The sequence below is a fragment of the Heteronotia binoei genome, chromosome 10, assembly GCF_032191835.1.
Source record: "Heteronotia binoei isolate CCM8104 ecotype False Entrance Well chromosome 10, APGP_CSIRO_Hbin_v1, whole genome shotgun sequence".
NCBI lineage: Eukaryota > Metazoa > Chordata > Lepidosauria > Squamata > Gekkonidae > Heteronotia > Heteronotia binoei.
The window spans coordinates 63,834,399-63,847,052 of record NC_083232.1 but is presented as its reverse complement, the minus strand read 5'-3'; the positions used below and the strand labels follow the sequence as shown (position 1 = coordinate 63,847,052).

The window sequence follows — 12,654 nt, the reverse complement described above, 5'->3', positions numbered from 1 at the left end:
TGTGTGCAGGTAAGTGCTGTAAAGTTGCAGCCAATTTATGGTGACCCCAGCAAAGGGCTTTCAAAGCAAGTGAGAAGCAGAAGAGATTTACCATTGTTTTCCTCTGCAGAGTCTTTCTTAGTGGTCTCCCATCCAAGTACTTTTAAGATCTGAAAAGACTGAGCTATACAATGCCACCATACCTCCCCAAAGCAAATTACATAATTTTAAAAGTGCAAAAAGGCCATTGTAATATATACAAAGAAATTAAATAACACTGAAATAAAATCAGTATAATATATCCAAGAAACAATACTATATATATATTGCAAACTTCTCATGGGCACTGAAACTATAATTCTATCCCTTTCATAAAAATGCTTCCCTGAAGAAATCACATTCTGGTGAACAATCAAAGTGTGGGAGCCTTCTTGACCTCACAAGACCTGCACTTCTTATAATCTTTCTTTTTTGGACTTTAGACCATCAACCATCTTGACTGAGCCAACAGGTCAATGAGTGACAAATGTAGTAAATATCTGTGCATTTTTTTCTAATTTAACTTGTTTCTTAACAATCGCACTCTGTCTTTTGCTTTACAGGGTACATACCCAGTTACTTAGACAAGGATGAACTATGTGTTGTGTGTGGTGACAAAGCCACTGGGTATCACTATCGCTGCATCACTTGTGAAGGTTGCAAGGTAAATAATAGCCAGAGCAAGAGGATGGTAGCTGGCAGTGATAAGTCAGTTTGTTTTTTCTCCTACACTCACTAACTAACTTTTTTATGGAGCAAGTAACAACAAAGCTGTCTTTCCCTCCCTTGCCTCTGCAGCAAGGCTTTGTTTGCTGTTTCTCATGTACAGGCACTTTTGCCAGTGAAAAGGCAATGTTTGGAAACATATCCTACAGAAGCCCCAATGAATTCAGTTTTAGCATGCAAGCCAAAGTATCTAAAATCACTGTTTTCTCTGTGAAGAATGGAAACAGTGATTATATAGAAGCTTGAATCTATGTGACAACAGAACTCCTGTTGTGATGAAGAAAGATGCAACATGACTTCAGAAGTTGCCTTGGGTTCATTATCTGCCATTATAATTTACAGCAACTAGTGATCAGAAACTGGCTTGGCCCTGTACAAGGCCATATTTCTTTGAGAATGCAAAGATGTGATAGTTTCATTGAGCCGGAGATCCCTTGCTCAATGTTCACTACATCCAGCTTCTGCTGCTGATTTGTTCAGTGCTCAAATGGATGGGGAGAGGGTTTCCCCACCAGCCTGCCTCTTTCTGTGAAAATATATGGCTGTCTTCATTCTTAGAATCTGAGTGAAATACAGTTGTAAGGGGCCTCTTGTGTTCTTGAGCTAGCCACAGCCATCACATCAAAGGCCATCATTGTCAAAGGACTACACACTATCACCTTCAGTGATGAAAATCACTGAACTGTGTGGATGAAAAGGCTCTCATGAGGTCTGTTTAGTCAGAAATTGAAGGACAGATTCCATCTGAAGTTTACATCTGAAAATCTAATAAAATGCTTGTCTAACCTATTCTTAATCATCCGTAGTGAATGATAGCAAACTGTTGATTTCCAAACATTTTAAAGTAGGAAGTTCTTAATGTTCAACCTAGGGGGGGTTTTGTTTGAGCCATTATTTCTTTCTTTCTTTTGTCCAAATGGACATGGAGAACAACTGATCTCTGTCATGTTTAAGGAACTTTATGTATTTCAGATATATTGTCAAAAGCCCTTCTATTCTTCTCTTTTTGAATTACCCAACTCCTTTCCTCATTAATGACAAACCAGCATCATGTTATCCAATGGTAAACACCATTGGGTATGTTATTGAAGCCTATGTATTACAAGATGCTTTGATGCTAGTTGCCAAGGGTTATATCTAAAGTCTTCTGTAAAATTAAGTATCTCTGAAATCCAAATTATTCTGAAAGTACAGCCAAGTTTGTTACTTGTTTCCTCTGAGTGCAGCCTGGTCCAATGCAATCAGAATTTCACCTTGAAACCCATCCAACATTTAATGTTGCAATGTATTTGTCCAGTCTGATAGTGCAGAACATCTGAATGTATTTTCTGAAGATGGGTCAGCATGTTACTATAAATGCTGCTAATGCCAAACCTGAATCCAAAATTTCTGTGTATTTGACTCATGTCTTTGACTCTTGTTTATTTCTAGTTTAATTCAACTTAAAATTCAGAGTGCAAGGGCAAAACACAGGCGATAACATTCTAGAATTATATTATACATTTGTAAATGTATATAAATATTCAGTTACAGTGTCCAATAGCCAGAAAAATGTTTGATGGCTTGTGCTCTTCTTCATCATCATCATAGTTTATTACAGTCTCAAGACCAGGATACAGTATAAACATAATATGGAGAAGTAAAAACAGACATAATATACAAAGTAAAAATCTAATTTTAAGAACCTTTAAAATGCAAATCCTGCAGTCTAAGAACTGATGCACAGAACTCAGCGACTGTATATGTAATCTCTGGAGTCTTATCTGATAAGAGCCAATAAAGTCTTGCTTTGTTTATATTAATATAACCAGGCGTCCTGTCAACTAATGGAGTAATAATTCTAAAACAAGCCTCCCTATAATATGGGCAACTGAAAAACGTATGCTCTACAGATTCAACCTCGCTTAAGGGGCATGACGGGGCCTTTCTGAGTAAGGGATTTTATTGCCTTGCATAACTGCAGATGGAAGGGCAGAACATCTAGCTAAGGCAAATGCCCTTCTAAGATTTCATCTTTCCACTGAAGTCAGATATGATGCTGACTCAATAGTGCTTTTGGTATTTAGCAACACCCCAAATTTTGATGCACTGAAGATGTCAGACAGTCACTCTATATCCTCAGTTCTATGTTTAATTAGCCCTTTAGCTTGTTCAAGTCCATATGATAAACGTAGCTGAGGTGAAAAGCCAGTTCTATGAATATGGCTGTGAACTGCCTTGAGCCAGTTGGTTTGGAAGTCATCCTGGAAAATCAGAGGAAACAGGTCTTGTGGGTTAAAATGACCTTTCAGCCACATATAGATGGATAAAATACAAACCCTAGCTTCAAACCTGAGATTACCAGATTCCAATTATATCCAAGGATTGGATACGCAGTTTGGAACTTGCAGAACAGCTCTTAAAAATTTGGACTGAACTGTTTCTTGTGGGGCAAAGCATGAGGAAGGTGGTCCTGAAAATGTTCCCTAGAGCAGTTGTGCCAATGATTTGGCCTTATATAACTTCAGAACTGCAGGAACAAAGTATCTGCCATGAGTTCGAAAAAATTTGAGTATGGCATTTGCTGATCTTTCCCCTAGATTGGCAACGTAATTGCTGTGCTTAACCCTAGAACCAGAGGCCTGTAAAACTACACCCAAGTATTTAAAACTGTCAACTTGTTCTATCTAATGTCCATTTATTGCCCAATTCCTGGGTTTTGATCTGCTCCCAAAGGCGACAATTTTGGTTTTTTTGATAGTTTATTGTGAGTAGTTCATCTTCACAGAACATGCTGAACTTCCTTAGAACTTAGAACTTCCTAAGACCAACTGGGGTTCAAGATAATATTACAGCATCATCAGCATACAGTAAAACAGATATATGCCGGTTTGCAAGTTTAGGAGGATGAAGATCATATGTACTGAGGATGGCTTGTGTTCTCTCTTTTCCACTTAGGGATTTTTTCGAAGAACAATTCAGAAAAATCTTCACCCAACCTACTCCTGTAAATATGAAGGAAAATGTGTGATAGACAAAGTCACAAGAAACCAGTGCCAGGAATGTCGCTTCAAGAAATGCATCTATGTTGGCATGGCAACAGATTGTAAGCTTTTAAAAATTATTTTGCTGTGTGCTTTTTTAAATTAGGTGTGTTTATTTCAATGCAATGTAATTACCACTTGTTTCACTTTTATATTACCCGATATTCAAGAATAATTTTTGTTATGCTCAGCTAATCTTTTCCATAGAGCTTTTAATTCTTTCTGTACTTGGGGGTGGGGGGAGAACAGGACTAGGTTTTCTTTGGTCCCAGTAATTTTACATGATATTTAGAAGATGAACAGTTTTTATCATAGGAGTGGGAGCATTTGGAACTGTTATCTTGCAGGGAGAAAATTATTATGGAAGAATGGGAAGTTGGATGCTGTTGTCGTGTGAGTCATCCTGCAGTTGTTTGTTTTATTTTTAGCCATAACGAAATTGAGCTCCCCACTTCTAAGGAATCAGAGCATTTGGCTGCAAGATTAACCCTTAGAGAACTATTACTCTACTTGCTTGGGGGAATTGCTATACTATCTTTAATTAATATATAAGGGAGTGGCTTCTTTAAAAAGAAAAACCAAATTAATAACACCAGTGATAGTGGCTATTACTAGAGTAATGAGCCAAGAAGGAGGGGTATTCAAAAGAATCCTGTTTTTAAAAATTAAAAAAAGGCTGGAATTCAAAGTGTTACATTTAACTGAGCCAAGAGTGCTGGAATGGCCAGTAGAATCACTGACAACCCCCCACCCCAAATAAGTTCTTCAGAAACACAAGGCAAAGCTGCTTCAAAGATGTAAAATTGGTTGTGGAATTCTGTAGATCCAAGCTGAAAAATACCTTGTTCTTTGTATATTGTTTTAAATATGTTTATGGAATTGAAGTTGCATTAATGAGATTGTTTAAAGTGATATCACAATACTATGTGATTTAGTTCTACCCCAAACCATGTTGAGAGTGATCAAAATTAGTTATCTGTTAAACAGTTTTCCCTGAACTGTTTATTGGCACTTGTCAAGCATTTGCAGACCATTACTGTCCTTGTAAAACTGACCACCATCTAGCAATTAATGTGCAAACAAGATCATGCCAGCCAAAGCAGACAAGGGATAATGCCAACCAAAGTATCTTTTCATCCTAAACATAGCTCCAGAAAACTTAAGTGTCCATTAATAAAACAAAAGTGATGATTAGCTCACAAAAGATCATCAGTTATGAATAACCAAATTCTTGAGCTATACAATTAATACAAAGAAAGAATAAATAAGGGGGAGAGAATATTCAGCCACTTTCTAGGGTTCTTAAACTAGGACTCATTTTATAATATCTTCACTTGAGCAAAAGTCAAGGTCAAAATTAATGGAAAATATTTTTTTGGTGGGGGGAGAATTGGATTGCCATATATTTCCTTTGAAATAAATCACTAACTCGCGAAGTATATGACATTTTCTTTAAGAATCCATTGGTTACCTTCAACTAAGTGCTGTTCTTCCTTCTCCCTGTTCTTTTGTTTTATTGTATGATTCAGTATCCTAATTAATATAATTGTGATGAATTTCTCATCTTAAACAGCAGTTCTGTTTTCTAGGATTTTCTGCATGATTTTTTAAAAATTTCCATGGGGTTTAGTTTACTTATAAAATATTCCTACAAAGAGAGATGAACATGCTAAATTTCTTGTGTCCACTAGTTAACAGGGATCGAAATCACAGTTTAGGAAAGTTTTGACATAAATTTAAATTTAAAGTTTTGACATAAATTTTGACATAAATTTAAATTTTAAATTTTTGATCCCAAAAATCCCTTGTTCTGAAGGCTTGATTCATCAGTAGTAGATTTTTGCACTGGTTAGACCAAGTACTTCCCAAAATAGATGACCCTAATCCTCCAAAAACAGATTACACAGTTCCAGGAAGTGTCTGCCAATCTGTATTTCTTTAAAATGTTCTTTCCTTCTTAGTGGTGTTGGATGACAGCAAGCGATTAGCAAAAAGGAAACTGATAGAGGAAAATCGAGAGAAGAGACGTCGGGAAGAGCTGCAGAAAACAATTGGGATAAAACCTGAGCCAACAGATGAAGAATGGGAGCTTATCAAAATAGTTACTGAAGCACATGTGGCTACCAATGCACAAGGAAGCCATTGGAAACAAAAAAGGAAATTTCTGGTAGGAACCATAACAATGCTGAGTGCTCCTGGATCATTCTTCATTTATTTATTTATTTATTATTTATTTATTTATTTAAGATTTATATCCCGCCCTTCCCACAAGTGGCTCAGGGCGGCTTCCAATAGTAGATCCATCAAAATTACACATATAAAGGGATCCATATTTAAAACAGATAAAACAGATAAAACAGATAAAACCCTAGTTATTAATACACATAAATATTTCAGCTATATATAAAAGGAATCCAGCAAGTTACAGTAAAATTCTCAAGCTAAGTAAAGGCTAGCCGGAAGAGGGTCGTCTTACAGGCCCTGCGGAACTGAACAAGGTCCCGCAGGGCCCTCACCTCTTCCGGCAGCTGATTCCACCATGTAGGGGCCATAACAGAGAAAGCCCTTTCTCTGGTGGACTTCAACCGGGCTTCCTTCGGCCCAGGGATAGTAAGGAGATTTTGTGTTCCCGACCTCAGTACTCTCTGGGGAACGTGCGGGGAAAGACGGTCCTTCAGGTAGACAGGTCCCAAGCCATATAGGGCTTTAAAGGTGATAACCAGCACCTTGTACCGGACTCGGTATATTACTGGAAGCCAGTGCAGGGTCCGAAGACCCGGCTGAATGTGTTCCCGCTTTGGGAGACCTAATAACAGCCGGGCCGCGGCATTCTGCACCAGCTGCAATTTCCGAGTTCGGGACTGCCTTGCCCGCCTAAGATGAACAGTTTTTTTTAAAAAAATCATTAACACTTGGGTTGCCTGTGTTCAACAAAACATTGATAGTTGCAGTTCTTAGCTTGTAAGGTTTTTATGTGAAGTTGGCTGTTCAGTCTAACTACACAGTTGAAAACAGAACAAAATATAACATAATTGAAAAATGTAATTTACTGGAACCATTGGGGTTATTCCAGTTAAGTGGACTACTATTGGTTCTATTGATACTTCAAGCTTTAATATTATTTAATCTGTTTAGATCACCTGTAGAATAGTAATAAAAATATAATCTTAGCATGTACATTTTTCTAAACCTCAGCTATTTCCAGTTTGAAAGCTCCCTTCTGAAAGATAAATAAAATTCTGCTTCATTTAAATGGTAACATTGTATAGGAAGCTGCATAGTATGATGCTTTAAGAACAATGTACTTATTCTTATGCTAACAGAGTCTGTGGGTATTTACCAGTTTAACATGGTTCATCTTCTGTGATGACTAAACAGGACAAGGGATGAAGTCTATAAGGAAAAGAATGAATGTAATCATGGTTGCACTCATTAGTGTGTTTTCTGATTCCATGCAGTTCTAACAGTGTACTCCAGAAACATCATTCAGTTGTTCTTATGCATATCTCGGTTTTCCCTTCACTTCACGATTGAGAATGCATATCCCCATTGTGAGAGGGAACTTACTTTGACATAGAGGCAAACAAGGAGGCATGTCCTGAAGTATCTAGATAGTCATTGTTGGAAACAGAACTCTTCTCTAGATGGGTGTTGATTGAGTCAGCAATCTAATTTGTGGTCTCATGAAAGCCTCTTTGACAGAACTCCCAAGAGTACATCATAGTTCTTGGTATAGTCAATCACAACATAGGTTTTTCGAGTTGGACTCCAAATACATGTCTTATGTGAAAGAACTTATGTTAAATATATTTCCTACACTAAATATATTACATTAAATATCATTTCTCACATTTTCATGTTTCCACATATAGGAAACAGCTTTCTAGAATGATCTCTAGTATCTGAAATATAACTGTATATGTATCTGTAGACATGCAGCTTTGAACAGCAGCATTGTTTATGAACAAGAGGACTCTTGCAGAAAGAAGGAAATAATATTGCTCACCAACATTTTCCTACCCTTCCTCATCTGGTTGCTGTCACTTTTTTCTCTTCTCCTGGGCACTGTCATCTCCCATTCCCCTGTTGGCTCTCCCCTGCTATTGTTGTTTCTCCTTCAACCAATGACAGTTGTTTCCCAGGACAACCCTAATGTTCATCACTATGTTCCCCTCTTTGTTCAGGCCCTGTCCACAGTTCTGCACCAAATCTCCAGATGAGTTTCTCACGCTATGCATTTTGGTCTCTATGGCAACATAAAATGCCAGAAGAACTCCAGTTATGGATCTTTCAGTGTTTCGCACACTCTAAAAAGAATTTTAGATTTTTCTGCTCATTTGGTTCGGGGGGGGGAGGGCTTGGGTTTGCAGAACCCTAAACAGTACTGTTTTATGGTTTTATTGTACTGTTATATGGTTTTAATTTGTAAGATTTTAACTGTTGTCTAATCCATGTTGTTATCCACCCTGACCCCACTTGTGGGAAAGGTCATAATTTAAGCCAACTAAAGTAAGTAAGTAAGTAAGTAAGTAAATAAATAGGCATTGGTAGCCCCTTGTACAGATGTCACCATCTGCACAGGGACCAGCTCATGGCTATTAGATATAGTTATATGCATCAGTTATAAAACAGTTCTTGTCTTCTCAAAGGATATTTTGTTTTTATAACTTAGTAATGGTTACAAAATTGCTATACAGGTTCCCCCCTCACTCCATCAAAATACTTTCATGATCTAAATATCAATTTAAATCTCTATAGCATGAAAGTATTAATTCTGTGATAGATAGTAGAGAGTTTGTATAACTTTTATAGATGTGAGACCTTTACCAACACAGAGATGACACTTATTAGCAAGAAAACACAGATTCATTCATTAACAAATTATATTGGTAGAAGCAGGGGATCCACAAGACTTACAGGGGGCAATCCCATCATTTTTGTCCTTCCCTTTGCATTGCTGCCTGATCATTTTCAAGGAAGTTCATGCACCAGCCAGTGCCCCAGCTGCAGTGCAGTCATCAATGGCTGATTTGCTCAGTGTTGTCAGCATAATAACATTTCTGGCCTGGCTGTATGCTCAGCTGATTCTGAGTTGATGCATGGCCCTTCCAGGGACACTCTTGAACACTGCCTCTGTAAGCAAGTTTGGAAATATTTTTTTAAAAACTCTCTACATGTTACATTTTCTCTTTTTTTGAAAATCTGGGGGGGGGGGGGGGTACACTAGGTCTGTATAAAAATACTTTCTGTGTGTAAATGGCCCTGGTCTCTAGATTTAAGTATCTGCAGCTGGGGTCATGTTCGTTGAATCGCTATTAGTTATAACAAACAGCAAACCCACAAGGATGTGAGGGGCATGTCATTTTCTACAAGCTATTTCTGTTTTCCCTCCTCCTGACAACTTCCGTATCCTCACCTTTCTCTGCCTTTTCTCTCTGTCCCACCCATCACCCTATGTACCTTTTATCTGCCATGAATCTTCAGCTATATTTATCATTTCTTTTATAATCTGCCTTTCTCCACAAGAAGGACCCAAACAGCTGACATTTTCCTCCTCTGCTCCATTTTATCTTCGCAGCAATTCTATGAAATACATTAGCCTGAGTATGTGACTGACCCTAGATCACCCAGTGACCATCCACAGTAAAGTGGGAATTTGAACATGGGTCTCTCAGATGCTAGTCTAACACTAGAATATTCCACACTAGCTTTTGTGAGGTTGCTGCTGTTGAACATTAGCAAGCAACCAGGCCTGGGTAAGTCATGCAAGTTACATGGTGGCAAGTCACCTGTTGTTGCTGGTGTGCCCAGCTCTGGTGAATCCACCCTCAAATGCCAAAACAACCTGAATGGACTCTGTCCCCTCTCTCCTGTATTTTTATTATTAGAAACCAAGGTTTGAAGGCTGTCAGTACTGTTGACACAGCTACTTTAGGTATTCCTTTCTTAAAGCTACAAGTGCAGCTACTATTATTATTATTTTTTTGAGGAGGGGTGTTAATGCATTTTTTAAAAATTTCAGATTCTTCTGCAAACTTGAAGCATTCTTTAGGGTTACAGAAAGATCTGTCTTGTTTGTTCATGGAGTTAGTCTTTGGATTTAATTATCCACAGTTTTTACTATGTTGAGAATTAGATATACTGGATATAGTAGATTGATATAGATTATGGATTAATAAAATGACTAAGCAACATGCTGTAAAAAAATAATATGAAAATGCAGACAAATTGTGATCAAATATACTTGCATCACATCTATCCATATAGCATTATGGATGCTAATTAAAAGTTAAGCCTTCTACGTTTCAAAGGAAATGTATAAGTACCCATCTAAGGGCCAAATTAAATGTGTTTGCTTTTAAAGAGTTGGATCTAGGTTCTATGCATCCACACAGAAGCTGGTGGGGAATAGCTTTTTAAAAATAATTGAGAGCTCATTTGGGGCTTGGAGCTCCACTGCTAGGGCAGAAAGGTCTCCTGTTTACCTCCAACCTGTTTTCCTGTCCAAAAACAGTGTGGGGGGAGAGTTATTTCCCCATTAACAGAATACAGAATATCCTATGTGTATAGAATACTCCATGCAGAGCAGCAACAATGAAAAAATAACTCCCTGCTTTGCTGTTTTGGTGCTGGGAAGTGACTCAGCAGGGAAGTCAGGAGCATTTCCACCTCTGTAGCATCAGCCTGAGCTCAAACAGGCATTCCTTTATTTGTTAAAAGTCATTTCCTGCATGTGATGTGTAGCTGCAGGGATTTTTTAGGCTTGCCAATCCCCAGTTGAGGGCAGGGGATCCCTTGGTTTGGAGGCCCTCCCTCTGCTTCAGGTTTAGCAGAAAGCAAGGCAGGAGGGTGAATATCCTCTGAGCACTCCATTATACCCTGTGGAGACTGGTCCCCATAGGGTACATAAAAAGGTAAAGGTAGTCCCCGGGCCAAGCACCAGTCGTTTTTGACTCTGGGGTGACGTCGCATCACAACGTTTTCATGGCAGACTTTTTTACGGGGTGGTTTGCCATTGCCTTCCCCCAGGCATCTACACTTTCCCCCTAGCAAGCTGAGTACTCATTTTACCAACCTCAGAAGGATGAAAGGTTAAGTCAACTTGGAGCTGGCTACCTGAACTCAGCTTCCGCTGGGATCAAACTCAGGTCGTGAACAGAGAGTTCAGACTGCAGTACTGCAGCTTTACCACTCTGTGCCACAGGGCTCCCGTTGTGGGGGGTACATATTTTGAGGTTATTTTGAAAACATTAACCACTGTGTTCTGCTTTTGCACCTTTTTCCTTGATTGGAAGTGGCACCTCAGATGCAATAACAGTTCTGTTTTTGTGGATATTCACAGGGTTCATTTTGTAGAAAAAGGGGTTCCGGAGCTTATTTGCACAACTCATTTGCATATGCCACTCACCCCTGACATCACCAGAAGGTGTACTAAATTATAACTTCAGCCAACTTAGAACCATGCTGGATAAAATCCCATGGTCACAAATACTTAAGGAGAAGGGGGTTCAAGAGGGGTGGGATTTTCTTAAAAGTGAAATATTGAAAGCACAATCACAATTCCTATGAGAAGAAAAAAATGGAAGAAGCCTAAAGAAGCTGAGGTGGCTCCATAAACAGCTCTCTAATGACTTGAGAAATAAAAAAGACTCATTTAGGAAATGGAAGGATGGCCTTATAACCAAGGATCAATATAAACAAATCACCAGTTCTTGTAGAGAAAGAGTTAGGAAAGCTAAAGCTCAGTATGAGCTTAGCCTAGCCAAAGATGCTAAAAACAACAAAAAGGGTTCTTTTCTTTCTTTCTTTTTACTCTGAACATAAGAAAGTAAAAAGTAAAGACCAAGGACATGGTAGGCCCATTGCAATGGCAGAAGAGTGAAATTGTAACAGGTGATGAAAAGAGGGGGGCGGTGGGCTCCCTCCGGGTGTCCTGCCCCCCCCAGGGGAAGTCCATGCACAATACATCACCTATCCTTTCCCGGTGTAGTGAACGCTGCGTGGTCACTGTCTGGCTATGCCTGGCAGATGGTCACTGCAATGGCCTCTCCTACATCACTGCATCCGTGGCAACACCTTCTCGCTGGTCCCCCGCATTTTCACAGAGTTTGCCACGTCATGGTGCGACCGAATGTCCGGGGGTATAACCGGATGGGCAGGTTGGGCTCACCAACCTTGCCAGCCAAGAGAAGGAAAACTCTAACATCAAGCCCGGGCAGACAGAGCTCGTTAATGTAACATCTACCACCTGGAGGACTCGCTGCTGGCGTCCCGGCTTACTGCGCCATGGCAGATGACCCCATGGTGAAAGGGTGGAGCCAGTACTGCGCACACTGCGCTTCACCTAAAAATTCCTCTGCGCAGGCCTGAAGGGTATCCACATCCACAACCCACAACATACCAAGTCCTGCAGCGATGGGCAAGGGGCGAAACGGCAGGTGGAAGATGCCGCTGGAAGCCGCAATCCCGATCCTGCATGTAGGCGGTTCAGGGTATTGGTCACTTGATGCTGACCCGGAGACGAAAGCATTTCTCGGCAGCACCCTGAATGACCAAGCAGCCTTATTTAGGGACAGCACTGCTTGCTCCGTATGGAGAGGGGCCTAGAAAAGGTGGCCTAAACAAAGCTCGTCTCCCCCCCCCCCCAGTTGGCTAGCCGTGGTCAACGGGCATCCTTACTTGCGGTCGAAAAAAAACAACAAAGAAAAGGCATGCACCTGCCTCACAAAGTGTGCAAAGACTAAAGCTTGCGTGTTGGAACATCAGAACCATGCTTGACACAGTACACAGTGGTCGCCCTGAACGATGCTCTACTCTAGTTGCCCACGAACTTCTCAGGTTGAATATTGACATAGCAGCTCTCAGTGAGGTCCGTTTCCCTGAGGAA

The 12,654-nt window shown here is 39.8% G+C and overlaps 1 protein-coding gene across 4 annotated transcripts in view; it reads left to right on the top strand.

The window, feature by feature from the left end:
* THRB (thyroid hormone receptor beta) overlaps positions 1-12,654 on the top strand; it is a 259,087-nt gene that overhangs the window by 234,231 nt on the left and 12,202 nt on the right. For all 4 annotated transcript variants that reach the window (XM_060248793.1, XM_060248794.1, XM_060248792.1 and 1 more), the window contains 3 exons: positions 582-682; positions 3,682-3,829; positions 5,729-5,934. In XM_060248793.1, the coding sequence (XP_060104776.1) occupies positions 582-682; positions 3,682-3,829; positions 5,729-5,934 (455 nt within the window). The remainder of the gene's footprint in view (positions 1-581; positions 683-3,681; positions 3,830-5,728; positions 5,935-12,654) is intronic.